Source organism: Oncorhynchus keta, chromosome 28, assembly GCF_023373465.1.
Source record: "Oncorhynchus keta strain PuntledgeMale-10-30-2019 chromosome 28, Oket_V2, whole genome shotgun sequence".
Lineage (NCBI taxonomy): Eukaryota > Metazoa > Chordata > Actinopteri > Salmoniformes > Salmonidae > Oncorhynchus > Oncorhynchus keta.
In genome coordinates this window covers 40225868-40242010 of record NC_068448.1, presented here as the reverse complement: position 1 = coordinate 40242010, position 16143 = coordinate 40225868, and the positions used below count along the sequence as shown (strand labels likewise).

The following is a 16143-nucleotide window of genomic DNA, read 5'->3' as shown; positions in this document are numbered from 1 at the left end:
GTCTGTGTAACAGTATATACAAATGAGAGTTGTTTGGGTCCCTACAGAGGGATAGACATGGACATCACGCCTCAGTCAAACACAGCTTGTATTCCAGCTGATAACAACTTTCCTCTAGACCTGACATTGGGCTATACTATATACACTACACATGATTTATACTGGCCTTGGGTCGTTCAACCTATAAGCTGTTTACAGAGAGCTGGTCAAAAGTAGTGCACTATGTAGGGAACAGGGTGTCATTTGGGATAAAGACCCAGGGGGTTTGTCCTCCCTCACCTCTCAGAGTCAACTGCTTCTCAATGGACGAGTTTGACCTCTGTGACCTCCAGGAACAAATACTCTGGGTTCATTTCCGCTTGGCCACCATGACAGCCAGACCCCCCCCCACCCCCCACCCCACCCCTCAGTATACACACCATTGTAATAACCATTTCTCAACAGGATATTAGCGTGCCCTACTTTCCCACAGGGGCACTTGGCTTGTTGTCTCAGAACTGTATCTCATTTTCACATACTCTCTCATCTTCACTCTTTTCTAATTCCTTTCCACATTCCTTCCTTTTTACAAATCTTTTCTCTTTATTTCCCTCTCTCTCTTCCTTTTTCTCTCCACCACTCCCTTTCTCTTTAAGTCACTGCCCCACACTCTCGCTGTCTCTCTCTTTCTCTCCCCCGATACCCCTTTCTCCCCCACCCCCTCACTCCCTCCCTCGTTCCACCCTCCTCTCCTCCCTCTCCCTCCCCCTCCATACACTGCAGAGCCAAGTTGGCCGGCCCACCCCCCTCTTCCCCCTCTCACACCACTGAGGCTCTGGTCCATACACTGCAGAGCCAAGTTGGCCGGCCCACCCCCTTCCTCCCCCTCTCTCACCACTGAGGTTCTGGTCCATACACTGCAGGGCCGGGTTGCCGTGCCTGATGTCCTGGCGGCGATAGCGGCGTTTGCTGAGCGAGGTGTAGCGGGTGCAGGAGGTGCCGTCCCAGGCGCAGTAGGGGTCTCTGGCCAGGCAGCACTCAGCACAGGCCTTCCCATACGTCTCACACCTGTGGAGCCTCAGCTGAGCCACACCCAATGGAGAACCCACGAACAGTGCTTGCTATGTGGGGAAAGGGATCAGAATACAAGCAGAGAATGAGAATGGAAAGTCTAGGCTATGGGATTTATCATAAAGCTTCAGTGCGTTCTGGCCTTCTCGAACTGAATGTGAACTGGGACAAAGAATGAACATTTCCTCACCCTTTTTACTGAGATGTCCAAAGAGGTAATGGGAGTTGGCACCTTGATAGAAATGAGAATATTACATTTAATTTGCATTCAGCCTTTGTGAAAGGGTTTGGCTTTGAAATAGACAGTGGGGATATGAAGCGGAGGAGGAGGAGGAGGAGGAGGAGGAATAGGGGAGAAGGAGGAGGAGAAGTACGACGTTATCTAGTTACCTTAAAGACCTGCAGCTCCTCCAGAGTGACCTCCTCTGTGTCCAGAGAGTTGCCGTTGCGCAGGGCGATGACCTTCAGCACCGTGCCTGTGTCTGGGGTCGAGGGTAAGAAAAAAAACGGTCCACTGAGCAATCACAAGACAACCTGGTTTCCTAACCAGTCACCGCTTATGTCTAACGACAGAAAACGGCTAAGTGGGATACATTTGTGACCGACCTGTGCCTATGAACATGACGTCATACTGTCCGTCCTCAGCCTCCACGCGGTCCACCACGATTTGTTTGAGGCGGTAGGGCACGTTGGCCTTGATCAGCACAGGCTGCCTCATGGCTGGGTACACCGGGCGCCACATCAAGGGGTGCCCCCGGGCAAACTGAAGCACTGTGTCTGGGAAGTCCTTGGTACTGCCAAACTGTCTGCCAGGCTGGTTGGTTATTTTACTGGGGCACTGGAGACAGGAGACAGGAGACAGACAGAGAGACAGAGAGACAGAGAGAGAGAGAGAGAGAGAGAGAGAGAGAGAGAGAGAGAGAGAGAGAGAGAGAGAGAGAGAGAGAGAGAGAGAGAGAGAGAGAGAGAGAGAGAGAGAGAGAGACAGAGAGACAGAGAGACAGAGAGACAGAGAGAGAGAGAGAGAGAGAGAGAGAGAGAGAGAGAGAGAGAGAGAGAGAGAGAGAGAGAGAGAGAGCTCTTAGGTAATCATGTCACGAAAAAAAAAAAACGTATGATTTGCCTGAAACGTAAAAGTGTTTCCGGGGAATGTGACAGGAACGCTTTACGCAGCGGCGTTTTGAGAGGTCACCTGATATGTCATGTTGTAAGTTAGGAATGTGTTTTTCTGTGACTCCCTGACAACGTTTTAGCTGGGAGTCCTTTTCAACACTGTGCTTGAGAAGATTTCGTCAAATCCTGCCATAACATTGACGAAACATTAGGCATTTTTGACAGCGTTGAAACGTATTATTTCAGTTCGTGTAGGTTGGAATTGACATGGAATTTCACCACAGAAGCCTATTTAAATTCCTGAATTGACTGGAATTCATGAGGAACTGATCCCAACTCTGATGTCTGACCAAGCAGTAACTAAGCACTCTAACCGCTCGCAATCACTGGAAAGAGCTACAGTAAGTGAAAACAGGGGTGCATTTCTATCTACATTTCATCTACCCTATCTACTAAGTGTGCACAGCCACTAAGCGCTAAATCACAGCAAAGTGCACAATTACACAATAGCCTTCAGAAACAGTACAGTGTTCTCTGTTAGCGGTTGAGAGATGACAGCCACATGTCTCCACAGTGCAAAACAGAGATAGCTGGCCAAAATGGCACCCTATGGCGCCCTACCGGCATAAGGAAAGTGTCGGTATACGACCATTTAGATAACCCCGGTAGAGCCTTACAGTAACAATGTGAGGGAGGGTAGACCTGGGGAGGGCTGAGCCCAGGCTGTGGGATATCAGAGTGAACTACAACAAGCTAAAACCAGGCTCTGTTGGTGAATGGAGCTGAAGGCTGGACAGAATCCCTGGACAGGAATCCAGGTGAGATTGCTTCCATTGTGTCTTCTTCTCTTAACCTTTCCAGTGAGTAGAACCCTGAGTGACTTGATGGCAGGGGTTTCCCGTTCTCCCTCCCTGCTTCCCTCCCTCTCTCTCTGGGTTGTTCTGGGCCAGGACATTCTTCTTAATCAGGCCTGTGTGTGTGGAGTAAAACCACAGACTCTGCGCTGACACTAGGGCCCTAAATGAGGCTAAATTACAGTGATGCGGATGAGAGGAGAACATGAGACAGAGTTGCTGAGGGGAGAGGAAAACCAGGAGGACCAACAGAAACCACAAGGTCTCAGCTGGACTAGCTCTCTCACACACACACACACACACACACACACACACACACACACACACACACACACACACACACACACACACACACACACACACACACACACACACACACACACACACACACACACACACACACACACACACACACACACACACACACACACACACACACACACACACACACACACACACACACACTGATAAGGAGGCTGAAATATATTGCTATTGTGTCGATACGGCACAGTAGCCTGCAGTAGGTTATTCTGAGGGTACTACTCACCACCCCAGGTCTTGGATAGGGCACTCTGCCCTCGTAAGCCCCCCACTGGTAGTCAGGTCCCTCCTTGTGCGCAAACGGCCCATTGAAGGCTTCCCGGATGTCTGCCATACGATACACGCACACTGCAAAGCCCTGGAACACGTTACTAGGGGAGAGAGGAGCGTATAATGTCAGTGACTGACTTCGCCAAGGTTGATTTCCTCTATGGTACATGCTAAAGCTACAGACTGGGATTCGAAACACAACAAAATGGCCGCCCTGCCGCTTGTTTTGGTAAACGGCCCGAGTGATGGAGCCGGAGAAATGTAGCCGCTCTCAAATTCCTAGACGGAGCTGTGGATGTGTGCAACCGTGTGTGTGTGTGTGTGTGTGTGTGTGTGTGTGTGTGTGTGTGTGGCGCTCACCTGATGGTGCTGAAGATGGCGTAAACATCTGGGTTCTTCTCATCCTTGCCTTTGAGCAGGAAAATACCCTCTGTGAAATACAGAGTACTTTTGTGAGTGCGTTCAAATGTTGTGCCTGCGAGAGTAAATTATTTGCATAAACGATTTGTGCAAGTGTGAGGTGTGTGTCTCACCCAGCTCGTCGAAGTGTGTGTTGATTCCATGAGGCCCGGGTACAGAACACACCAGCCTGGCCTTGATGAAGGTGCTCCATTTATTCACCAGAACTCTCTGTCCACCTGCGTCATTCTGCAGCGGGACACAGACAACACACCACCATCACCGTGATTGTCACCACCGTCACCAACGCATCTCTATCGTGCAGAGAACACACACACACCTTACCACGGAGAATATCCAAACACTCCATTCTCTGTAAGGGAAGAGAGCGAGCGACCAAGAGAGACAGAGATAGAGAGAGACAGAGAGAGACAGAGACAGAGAGAGACAGAGAGAGACAGAGAGAGACAGAGAGAGACAGAGAGAGACAGAGAGAGACAGAGAGACAGAGAGAGAGAGAGAGAGAGACAGAGAGACAGAGAGAGACAGAGAGAGACAGAGAGACAGAGAGACAGAGAGAGACAGAGAGAGACAGAGAGAGACAGAGAGAGACAGAGAGAGACAGAGAGAGCGAGCCTAGTGGCTCACACTGTTTAGACATACAGTATCATTCTCAATACGAGACAAACAAAGAATAACCATTATCTATTCAGCAGCAGGACACATAAAGAGCAGAGCAGAGCACCTGTAGAGCACATTCACACAACAACACAATAGATCACAGGAGCACACGGCTAACTACCGCTGGCTGGCCTCTCCTGTGGGAAAGTTGTCTCGTAAGCCCTTCTACAACCACACGCTGGACCGCGGGGATGCCAGAGAGCACGGGTTGTGGAGATATAATCACAGGAGCTTTTCTTCTCCTCCATACTGTACAGTATCATGGTAGAGCTAGCGTACAGGCAGACATGGTTGTTTAATAGACACCAGGGCTATGTAAGCTATGTAAGCTGTCCGGGATCAGATCAAACACAGATAATTGCTTTCTTGTTTTCTTGGCAGGGATCTGGTTCTGTTCTGGTGGAACTGACAATAACAGACAGTGTTTAACAATGCCTTGGGGAGGAGTACAGGGGAAGAAATACACTGTATATGTATGGAGAGATATTTTGAGGGGGATTGGCGGGACTTGCGTGCGTGTGTGTGTGTGTGTGTGTGTGTGTGTGTGTGTGTGTGTGTGTGTGTGTGTGTGTGTGTGTGTGTGTGTGTGTGTGTGTGTGTGTGTGTGTGTGTGTGTGTGTGTGTGTGTGTGTGTGTGTGTGTGTGAACCATACACTTATAAGTGTGAGCATAGGAATGCGACTCTATTGTCTCGCCTCCGGAGCAGAGTCTCTTGGGGACACCTGTAGTTAGCTGTGGTGTGCGTGCATGTGCACGTGCGAATGCATGTCAGAAGGGATGTATGACTGTGTGAGAGAGATGGGAGGTATGCACGCTCTGACTCTTCATACCAGAGCACATCCGACAGCTGTGTGTGTATGGACATAGAGAGACGCCAATTGCTGGGGAATGTCAGCTCCCCCAGCCCGCCAGCCGGACGCTTGTCTCTCCCTCTCCATCTGCCTCTGTGGCCTGGATTAACCATTACAGACCCTCTCTGTAAGGCAATACTACAATCACAGCTCCCCGCAGAGAAATGTTAAACTCTCACTATGTCAGGGCTGAAGCCCTACTGTGGAAATCACTCACAGCCATGATCCAGTTCCCATAGCCCCAGATCATGACATGGTCTAAGAGGGGTTGAAGGCTGACCATGAGAATGAACCATCAGGCACCAGAGTCAATAATAAATCATGAGAGTGTATGGTGCCCTTACCGCACATACTCGTCCCACGCGGGTGTGGATGGCTCCCTCCCTGTCTCCGGCCTCCATGGCCTTCTCCGTGAAGAAGAAGTACACCTTGTCATTGTCACGGTCATCGTTATCAGGGATGAGGTGGGCCGCAACAAACTTAGGATCTGGAGAGAGGGAGAGAGAGAAGGAGACAGAGAGAGAGAGAGAGAGAGAGAGAGAGAGAGAGAGAGAGAGAGAGAGAGAGAGAGAGAGAGAGAGAGAGAGAGCGGAAAGAGGAAAGAGGAGAGCGAGAGAACAGGAATTAGTTTGACTTGTTTACCAGGTGGTGTCTTTGGAAGTTGTAAGAACCAAGTTGTATAAAATATGTCTATAATGTGTTTGTTTTAGGTGTGTATTCAGTGTGGGCAGTGAGTACAATACAGTTCCAGCACCGTGCAGTAGTTTCTGGTCCGTCTCAGTCCTCATGGTGGAGCGACCTCCCAGACTACGGAAGATCACTGAGTCTCTACCCAGGAAGTCTGCAGTCAGCCCTGTGTAAAGCTCCCCACCTGGGAACAGACAGGGCGAGCAGGATGGAGGGAGAGCGGAGGGGGAGGGGGGGACAATGGGAAGCGAACAGGAAAGAAAGGAGATGTGGAAGGATGAGGAAATAAGGAACGGCAGGGAAGAACTTGCATGATGAGAGAAATGCAAAAGTCGCCAACATAGTGAAACACTACCCCCTCCTGAACCCCAAACCACATGTCCTGCTTCCCTAGAGAAGGTTCATAGACTGAACAGAGATCAGATCACCCGTCTGTAACAGTATCTCCCACTGAATCAGACAGCATCCCCAAATGAACTCGGATCAAATGAGATGCTACAGTATCCCTGCTCTGCATGATAAAGAGCTCAGGTCCTGTTCCTAACAAGAGCATCTTCGCCTAAATTAGCCGTGTCACAGGTAGAGCACTGCTCCCTAAGCCCTGTCATCACTTCACTGACTGAGGATGTATGTGCCTGTGTGCGCCTGTGTGTGTGTGTGTGTGTGTGTGTGTGTGTGTGTGTGTGTGTGTGTGTGTGTGTGTGTGTGTGTGTGTGTGTGTGTGTGTGTGTGTGTGTGTGTGTGTGTGTGTGTGTGTGTGTGTGTGTGTGTGTGCGCGTGCGTGTGCGTGTGTGTATGTGTCTATGGCTCCAATGATCGTATCCCAGCCAAGGAGCTGAATTGTAATAGCAGAGACAGTGGGGTTGCCTTACACCCCTGAGTATGCACAAACAGATAGGCAGTCTGGGTCCTAGTTCCACCGCGTTCTGAGCTGTGTGATTAATACAGACTTTGGCTCCACCGAAAGGCAATAGCTTCTTATGATAGCTGACCCCAGAGATAGCGGAGATGCAGAGATACATCAGAGCTTATGTGTGTGTTTGTGAGGAGGAGGGGAGGAGAAGGAATAAGGGTGTCTGACCTCCATGTCCTCCTCCTGCCAAAGGGCTCTCTTTGCAAACGTGGAACTCAACGGCCATGACAAATTCTCTCACACACACACACACACACACACACACACACACACACACACACACACACACACTGAAACCCCTAAATAAAAAGTTTGACAGCAGCAACTCCTTCATCCTGACTAGAAGGTCCCGTCAGAAGGAACAGAGAGGATAATATGTGTGGGATGCAACAGTGTAAAACATGTACGTAACTTGCATCTGCATTATGTTAGTGTGCGTGTCTATGTTTAGTGTGGGTTTTTTTTCCACGCTAGCTTCACACAGTGTATGTGAGTGAGCTTTGGTGGAATACTGTATGTCTTCGTTTTTGTAGGGTTATTTTTTGTCTGTATATCAGTGTATCAGTCCAATGTTCTGCTGGGCCTTTGGCCGTCCCTGTGTGTCTGCCTGCCAGATGAAATGCATCTTGGGACAGATCGTCAGGTTTGTGGGGTTGGGGCGCAAAGTGGATCGAGGCGGGGTGGGAAGACACACACACACGCACACACACACACACACACACACACACACACACACACACACACACACACACACACACACACACACACACACACACACACACACACACACACACACACACACACACACACACGCACTACTTTTCACCCCGGCATGTCGATGCAATACATCACTTGTTTCACAAGCTAAATGTCGAATGACAACAACAGAGGAACACCCTCACTGCAGTGTATCTCCCAGAGCCAATAACCTCTCTCCGCTGTTGCATTGACATAAACACACTATGTAATAACAAAGAGGACAGGACCTACCAATAAAGGTGCTCGCAAAGGGGAGGCTGGGGTCGTGAGGAACCTTCCCCCGTCCGTTCTCCACATTGGTAGGGTCCATGGTGAAAACATGCTGTTAGGGTGGAAAATAGAGAGAAAACAAGGGGTTAGGAAAAAGTCAGATATCACATATTATTAGAATATGATTTGAATGTTTACCTTTATGCGCCCTCAGGCAAACTGGCTTCAATTCCTGAACTAATTGTAAGTGTTTCAACATTTAGATACAGTGCATCGCTCTAGTACATCATCAAATAAAACACTTAATTGAATGCATCTCTGGGCCCTAGTATGGTAGTGACTCTTTGACTGTGGTGATGTCATCAGTGAGGGACAGGACAGGGGTAAACACAGGGAGAGTGTGGACACATATAGACAGGCAGGACGACAGGATGAGCTCCAAGTGAATCATGACCCAGATGAATGTCCTCCCTGTGAACTCTCCACTAGTCTCCAGCTCTGGGTGTAAGTTCCTAAGTGCGGACAATAGGAGCATTGTGGTCCTCTGGTTGTTTGACATTGAAGTCAGCAGGATAAAAATACACTTACTAACGCAACGCCCAACATTATGATAAATTAACGCTGTATTTCCTTGATTTAATATCTCTTTCCAGTAAGTGCCCTTCCCTTGGCTTCGGCACATACAGCCCAGCTAGCACATTTGATTCCTTGGAAGTCGTGGGAACGTGCGTTTTAGGTTTCACGTTGGTTCTGGGAATGAAGCCATACGTTTCCTGACGGGTAAAACATTTTTTTAAAGCGTTATGAGAACGTGAAAAGTGAAAAAATGTTGCCTGTTCTGAGAACGTTCATTTTTAGATTGCAGGGAGGTTCTAAGAATGTTTTACTACGGTTCCCTGAAAGGTTTCCTGGGATGTTTCATTAACGTTCTGAGAACGGAATTTGTAGGTTATTTGAAGGTAATTAAATAATGTTCTGAGAACATTCTCTGAATTCTGTGAACGCTTCTAATGAAATGTAAAGGTTATTTCGATTTTTCTCTTCTTTCACTGAATGTTTCAATAACACTGCTAGCTTAGGTTAACTGTTTAGAACTACACGCACAGATAGGACACATGGAAATGAATTTGCTTAATCATGGAAACACATTTATTTGACTCTGGGGAAGTAGATAAAGGGTCACATTTCCAAAATTCCAAAGTATCTCTGTAAAGGTCCAATTCATCCATTTTTTTTATCTTAATATCAAATCATTTCTGCTCAATAATTAAGTACCTTACTGTGATTGTTTTCAATGAAAATGGTCAAAAAGAAACAAAAATAGCTACTTAGCAAAGAGCAATTTATCAAGCAAGATTTTTGCTCGGACTATCTGGGAGTGGTCTGAGTGGAAAGGGGAAAACTGAAAACTAGCTGTTAATGTCAGAGAGGTTTGGTACTCTCCAAAACTCCATCCCAATAAAACAGGCTGAAACTCTTACACTAAAAGGGCATTATTATAATGTCCACAATTCCACAGTGTTATTACGACCTCATAGTGTGGAAATATACACTGAGTGTAAGACAACATTAGGAACACCTGCTCTTTCAATGACATAGACTGACCAGGTGAATCCAGGCGAAAGCTAGGATCCCTTATTGATGTCTCATGTTAAATGGGGGGTTCTAAGCTAACATATAGAATTGTTTTAAGATGGTCATGACAAGGATAATTTAGCTATTTGATTTGGAATTTTAAGACCACTCAAGGTATCAAAAAATATATATTGATGAAACATTGAATTACTGCTAGTAGCCCAAAGAAATGCATTGAATAACAGATTCACTACAGGGAACAACAGATAGTGCCCCAAAGTGTCGATCCTACAGTATATCTGAAATAAGAAAGACCAGGAAACTATTTTTATGTCTTTTTTTTACCTGTATTTAACCTCTTATTTTAGGCACTAAACTATCTCCATATATACTGTACAGTACCAATAATTGTTTAAAACGAGTAACGGAGACCTTCAGACAAGTCTTATGGGGTTGTGAGCAAAACAACTGACAGGTACGTGTTCGTGAGAGTCTCACCTTTCCACAGAGGGGCCGTATTAGTGTGTAGCCCAAACTGTCCGGACGCTACAGACAGAAGTTGGCTGGAGAGGCTGTGCCCGAATTCACACAAGTCCCGCTCACGGGGGTCGCAGAGCAAAACGGAAAACGCCATCGTGTTTGTGAGAGTCGAGAGGGATCATCATCGTTTCTAGGCCAAACCGTTTCGTGCGCTTGAGACGTTCCCGTGAGAAGATTGATTTTTCCGGAGGTCTTACGGTCTTGACAAACGCACCGCTTTCACTGCAGATGCGGAAGGGCGATAAACGGCAGACGCGGTGGATGGCGGTGCAGCCCATGCAAAAATAAAACCAGATATCTCTTTCGTGGATTTTGATGAGGATGATTTTATTATGCTAATTTGATTTGCGGGGGGCTGGTGGAAATTATAGGAGAAAGGTTCAAGAAGGATTTTTGAGACAATTGAGACACGGATTGTGTATGTGTGCCATTCAGAGAGTGAATGGGCAACACAAAAGATTCAAGTTCCTTTGAACGGGGTATGTTAGTACTAGCTTTGAGTGTGTCAAGAACTGCAATGCCACTGGGGTTTTTCACGTTCAACAGTTCCCCGTGTGTATCAAGAACGGTCCACAACCCGAAGGACATCCAGCCAACTTGATACTGTGGGAAGCATCGTAGTCAACATGGGCCAGCATCCTCGTGGAAGGCTTGACACCTTCTAGAGTCCATGCCCCGGAATGTATACGTTGCTAATTAACATTTGTCCACCGATTGTAGAATGTTACTAAAGTTTTCTGAAATTCCCACAGAAGAATGTTGTTTCTTAACGTTCTCTGAATGTTCTGAGAACATGCCTTTAAATAGAACCATGAAGAAGCCTGTTGGAAACGTTATGCTGAAGTACTGAACTTCCCACCTAAGAAACATATGGTTCTCAGAATGTTCTGTGCTAGCTGGGTATCCTGCACAATTGTATGCAAAATAACCATAGCACAATTATGCTCTCACCAAGGTCTAAGAAACATATGGTTCTCAGAACTCAATGTGCTAGCTGGTAGGGATTCCCAGAGTTACTATGACACCTCTACTTGCCCATAAAGTGTCACAGACGCTCATTGAGGAGGATGTGAGGTTGAAGGTTGACTTTGATCTCCACAATGTGTCTTTCTATGGTTTCTGCATGCTGAATGTCAGGGCCTTGACCTCTAGGAAGGGTCACTATTAACAGTACAGTAATGTACAGTATACTGAATATGGGACAGTCCCAGGGTATGTAGTGGCCCCAGCATTGAGAGCAGCAGGTCAATAGTTCCCTCGCTAAGTCAGTAGTCTCTGTCTGTCTGTCTGTCTGTCTGTCTGTCTGTCTGTCTGTCTGTCTGTCTGTCTGTCTGTCTGTCTGTCTGTCTGTCTGTCTGTCTGTCTGTCTGTCTGTCAATTTTCAATTCACTTTATTGGCATGACGTACCAATATAGATATTGCCAAAGCTTATTTGGGATATTCACAATATAAAAATGAGAATCTAAATTGTCAACGGGACAACAGTAACAACAATAACCAAGGGTCAAAATAACCATACATTTAACAATAACAATACGCATACAGTAGAGTACATGTGCAGGTTGATTGGTCTGTCAGACACTGTCCCTCATCTTATGGCATTCAGCAATGTAGTGCGCTGCCAACCCTCAGCTCTCTGCGTCCTCCCCCAACAGGATGGGTAGCCTACTCTCATCAGAGAGGTCTTTGAAACCTTGAATAAGAGTTTCAAATTTGGGGAAATGACACTCTCTAATTGTTTTATATTTTTGACATTTTGTCAGGAAATGCAGCTCCGTCTCAGGTTCTGCTGTTGTGCAGTGGTTGCACAGCCTTTCCTCTACAGGGAGCCAGGTTTTCCTGCGTCTTACCCTTCTCAATGGGAAGGCTGTGCTCACTGAGCCTGTAACCATGGTCAAATATTTAGCCACAGTGAACTGTTGATTTATGGCCAGATAGCACTGCGTTTTGCTTTGTGCTTGTGTTTCCCAATAAGCAATATAGTTTTGTTATGACTGTGTTGTAATTTGGTTTATCCTAATTGATTGGATGTTCTGGTCCTGAGGCTTCAGTGTGTTAGTAGAACAGGTTTGTGAACTCAGCCCCAGCTCTTGGCATTGCAGGACTTGGTAATGATATGAGAGGGGGTCACTGTATTTTAGATGTTTCCAAAACTTAATTGCTCTTTTTTGAGTTTGTATTGTTAGTGGATATTGGCCTAATTCTGCCCTGCATGCATTGTTTGTAGTTTTCCTCTGGACATGTCGGAGAATCTTACAGAACTCTGCATGCAGTTTCAATGGGGTGTCTGTCCCATTTGATGAAATCTTGTTTTGCATGTGGACCCCACACCTCGCTGCCATAAAGTGCAATTGGTTCAATGACATATTCAATTAGTTTTAGCCAAATTTTAATAGGCATTTCAATTTCAATTTGCTTTATGATGGCGTAGAATGCCCTGCGTGCTTTCTCTTTCAGTTCGATTCACTGCCTCATTAAGGTGTCCAGTTGAGCTTATTTTTAAACATAAGTAATTGTAGTGTGTGCAGTACTCTATATATTTTGTACCAATTGAGAACTTTGGTCTAATTCCCTGAGATCTGGATCTTCTCTGGAAAATCATTATATTAGTCTTTTTGGGGTTTACTGCCAGGGCCCAGTTCTGGCAGTACTGCTCTAGCAGGTCCAGGCTCTGCTGTAGGCCATGTGCTGTGAGTGACAGCAGGCATAGGTCATCTGCGAAGAGTAGGAATTGTGGAGACTAACACCAGTGGCTGAGGATTTTTCTAGAATAGTGGCCAATTCGTTGAATATTGAAGAGTGCAGGGCTCAGATTGCAACCCTGATGAAGGCCCCGCCCCTGGTTAACGAATTATGTTATTTTCTTGCCAATTTTAATGGTGCACGTATTGTCTCTCTCTCTGTCTGTCTGTCTGTCTGTCTGTCTGTCTGTCTGTCTGTCTGTCTGTCTGTCTGTCTGTCTGTCTATGTCACTCTCTCTCTGTCTCTGTGTATGTCACTCTCTCTGTCTCTGTGTATGTCACTCTCTCTCTGTCTCTGTGTATGTCACTCTCTCTCTCTGTCTCTGTGTATGTCACTCTCTCTCTCTGTCTCTGTGTATGTCACTCTCTCTCTCTGTCTCTGTGTATGTCACTCTCTCTCTCTGTCTCTGTGTATGTCACTCTCTCTCTCTGTCTCTGTGTATGTCACTCTCTCTCTGTCTCTGTGTATGTCACTCTCTCTCTCTGTCTCTGTGTATGTCACTCTTTCTCTCTGTCTCTGTGTATGTCACTCTTTCTCTCTGTCTCTGTGTATGTCACTCTCTCTCTCTCTGTCTCTGTGTATGTCACCCTCTCTCTGTCTCTGTGTATGTCACCCTCTCTCCGTCTCTGTGTATGTCACCCTCTCTCTCTGTCTCTGTGTATGTCACTCTCTCTCTGTCTCTGTGTATGTCATACCTCTCTCTGTCTCTGTGTATGTCACTCTCTCTCTGTCTCTGTGTATGTCACTCTCTCTCTGTCTCTGTGTATGTCATTCTCTCTCTCTGTCTCTGTGTATGTCACTCTCTCTCTCTGTCTCTGTGTATGTCACTCTCTCTCTCTGTCTCTGTGTATGTCACTCTCTCTCTCTGTCTCTGTGTATGTCACCCTCTCTCTGTCTCTGTGTATGTCACTCTCTCTCTCTGTCTCTGTCACTCTCTCTCTCTGTCTCTCTCTCCCTTTAGCAAGCGGTACAGGATCTCTGCTGTTTCTCTCAGTGATCTAAATAAACACAGAAACACCAGATGTTACTCTCTGGGCATCACACTTCCAGTTCACAGTACTATGCACGCACACTAGACTCCTTTTGTATCAAATCAATTTAGTAATTAACATGAGCAGACAATCTTCAAATTCCACTTATGTCTCTCCTCTGCTTTCTGAATCTTCATAATTCAATGTCACTTATCTTTTTCCCATAATCAACTGCTCTCAACCCTTTTTCCCTTCCAATCCTTTATCTCTCCTCATTCTGATGTACAACTCTACCTTTGTCAGTCGCACGTTCTCTCTCTCTCAATAATGGCTATTTTTGGCTATACCTCATTTGTCATCCTTACTCTTTCAGCAACTCTCGTTTGCCTCTCCCCGCCCTCTCTCTCTCTCTCTCTCTCTCTCTCTCTCTCTCTCTCTCTCTCTCTCTCTCTCTCTCTTTCCCTCTCTTTCTCTCTACCACCCCCCTCTCTCTCTCCCTGTGTTGACTCATGGTAGAGACAGGAGACTGGTGCTGGTCGTGTCTGCTGTTGATAAGAATGTCCAGGTCGTTCTCTACTCAGCCCTGCCAAGCCAAACAGCCCAGCCACCCCACTACCGAGCCTGGGTCACTGACACACACAGACACACACAGACACACACACATATTCATGTGCATGCTAGCACACACACACACATACGCTAAGCTGCTCTCTCTCTCAGCTCCTTGGGTCAATGTGTCTGTCTTCATCCTCCAGCTCTTTTATCCTCCTTCTCTCACTCACTTTCGCTCTACAAGTAAGAGTCTTCTGTCTTCTGTCTGCACCTACAACTTTCCCCTTCTCCTTTCCTTCCTTTTCCGGCCTGCTTCCTCGCTGATGATCTCTTTAAGGCGGGACAGCGTGCGAAATACGCACTCTCTGTCCTCTCCGCTCTCTGTCCATCCCTCACGTTGCCCACCACCACAGTCAGAACAGTAGGGAGACAGGAACCGAGCAATAAGGAGATAGAAAGAGGAAAATGGAAGGTAAAGAGGAGAATACAGGTAGAACGAAAGAGAGCAAGATGAGCCCTGGTTGAGACCCTATCTCTCTCTGTGTGTGTGTGTGTGTGTGTGTGTGTGTGTGTGTGTGTGTGTGTGTGTGTGTGTGTGTGTGTGTGTGTGTGTGTGTGTGTGTGTGTGTGTGTGTGTGTGTGTGTGTGTGTGTGTGTGTGTGTGTGTGTGTGTGTGTGTGTGTAAGAGGCTGGAACCTCTGGATGTTGTCATTCCTCCAATGGGCTTTATTTTCCTAGCTCCAGCGTGAGTGTGTGTGTCACTAGCACCAAGCCTACACGGCACCCTGGGAGTCCATGCCACCCTACGGCGGGCAGAGCCACGGGGAACCCTCCATTTTTTTAACCAGTCACTAACTCGTTTAGGAACACACTCGTCTGTTTGCCTTCCCTCGCTTCTGAGGAGGTTGGTCGTGAACCTTCGAGGTCAGGCCGTGGGTGGGATGACCTTTGGCCCCCAGGGTGTTTCATCTCTTTTCCAGTCCTCCCCAGGATAGGCCTGTGGTCAGCTGCTTTCTGTCTCCCCTCAATATGACTCAGACTAGAGACAAGGGGCGGTCTTACTCCTAGACACACATATATATATATATAAAACATGACCCGCAATCAATTCACACCTTAACACACTATTCATGTGTTGCACGTTTTTGGTCATAATATTGTTTTGAATGCTCATTTTAGGACTGACGGTTGCCTGACCGAGCGTTGTACTCAATGCAGGCTCAATGGGTTCTGACAGAGATTTAATCTAAAGTGCATTACTGTAGCTTGGAAAACATGACGACATTTCATTGCTCTCTATTTCAGACGGAATTTGCTAGCTAACATTAGCATTGCTAGCTATTTCTGACCAAGTTTTCTAGCTAACGTTAGCATTGCTAGATATTTCTGACCAAATTGTTCATTTTTATTTTATTTTTTTCATGGCAACATTGCAATCTCTCTAAAGCAATAGCGATGGCAGAGTTGTTCTCTCCTAATTATTTGTCTACTTTAGCAACGCTTTTATCAAGTCATGTGTGCATACATTCTACGTCATCATATTTCCAGGCCACTCAATAATATCAATATCAATAATATGCCATTTAGCAGACGCTTTTATCAAAGCGACTTACAGTCATGTGCATACATTCTACGCTAGAGGACCAGAGTAAAC

General features: G+C 46.6%; 1 protein-coding gene across 1 annotated transcript in view; it reads right to left on the bottom strand.

Moving 5' to 3' along the window:
- The window catches only part of LOC118373402 (semaphorin-3G-like), a 57952-nt gene that overhangs the window by 2388 nt on the left and 39421 nt on the right, over positions 1-16143 (bottom strand). The window contains exons 5-14 of the mRNA XM_052483068.1: positions 8130-8220; positions 6294-6410; positions 5884-6026; positions 4142-4256; positions 3969-4038; positions 3565-3709; positions 1657-1888; positions 1441-1532; positions 1241-1282; positions 875-1100 (exon numbers count right to left, since the gene is read on the bottom strand). Of these exons, the coding sequence (XP_052339028.1) occupies positions 875-1100; positions 1241-1282; positions 1441-1532; positions 1657-1888; positions 3565-3709; positions 3969-4038; positions 4142-4256; positions 5884-6026; positions 6294-6410; positions 8130-8220 (1273 nt within the window). The remainder of the gene's footprint in view (positions 1-874; positions 1101-1240; positions 1283-1440; positions 1533-1656; positions 1889-3564; positions 3710-3968; positions 4039-4141; positions 4257-5883; positions 6027-6293; positions 6411-8129; positions 8221-16143) is intronic.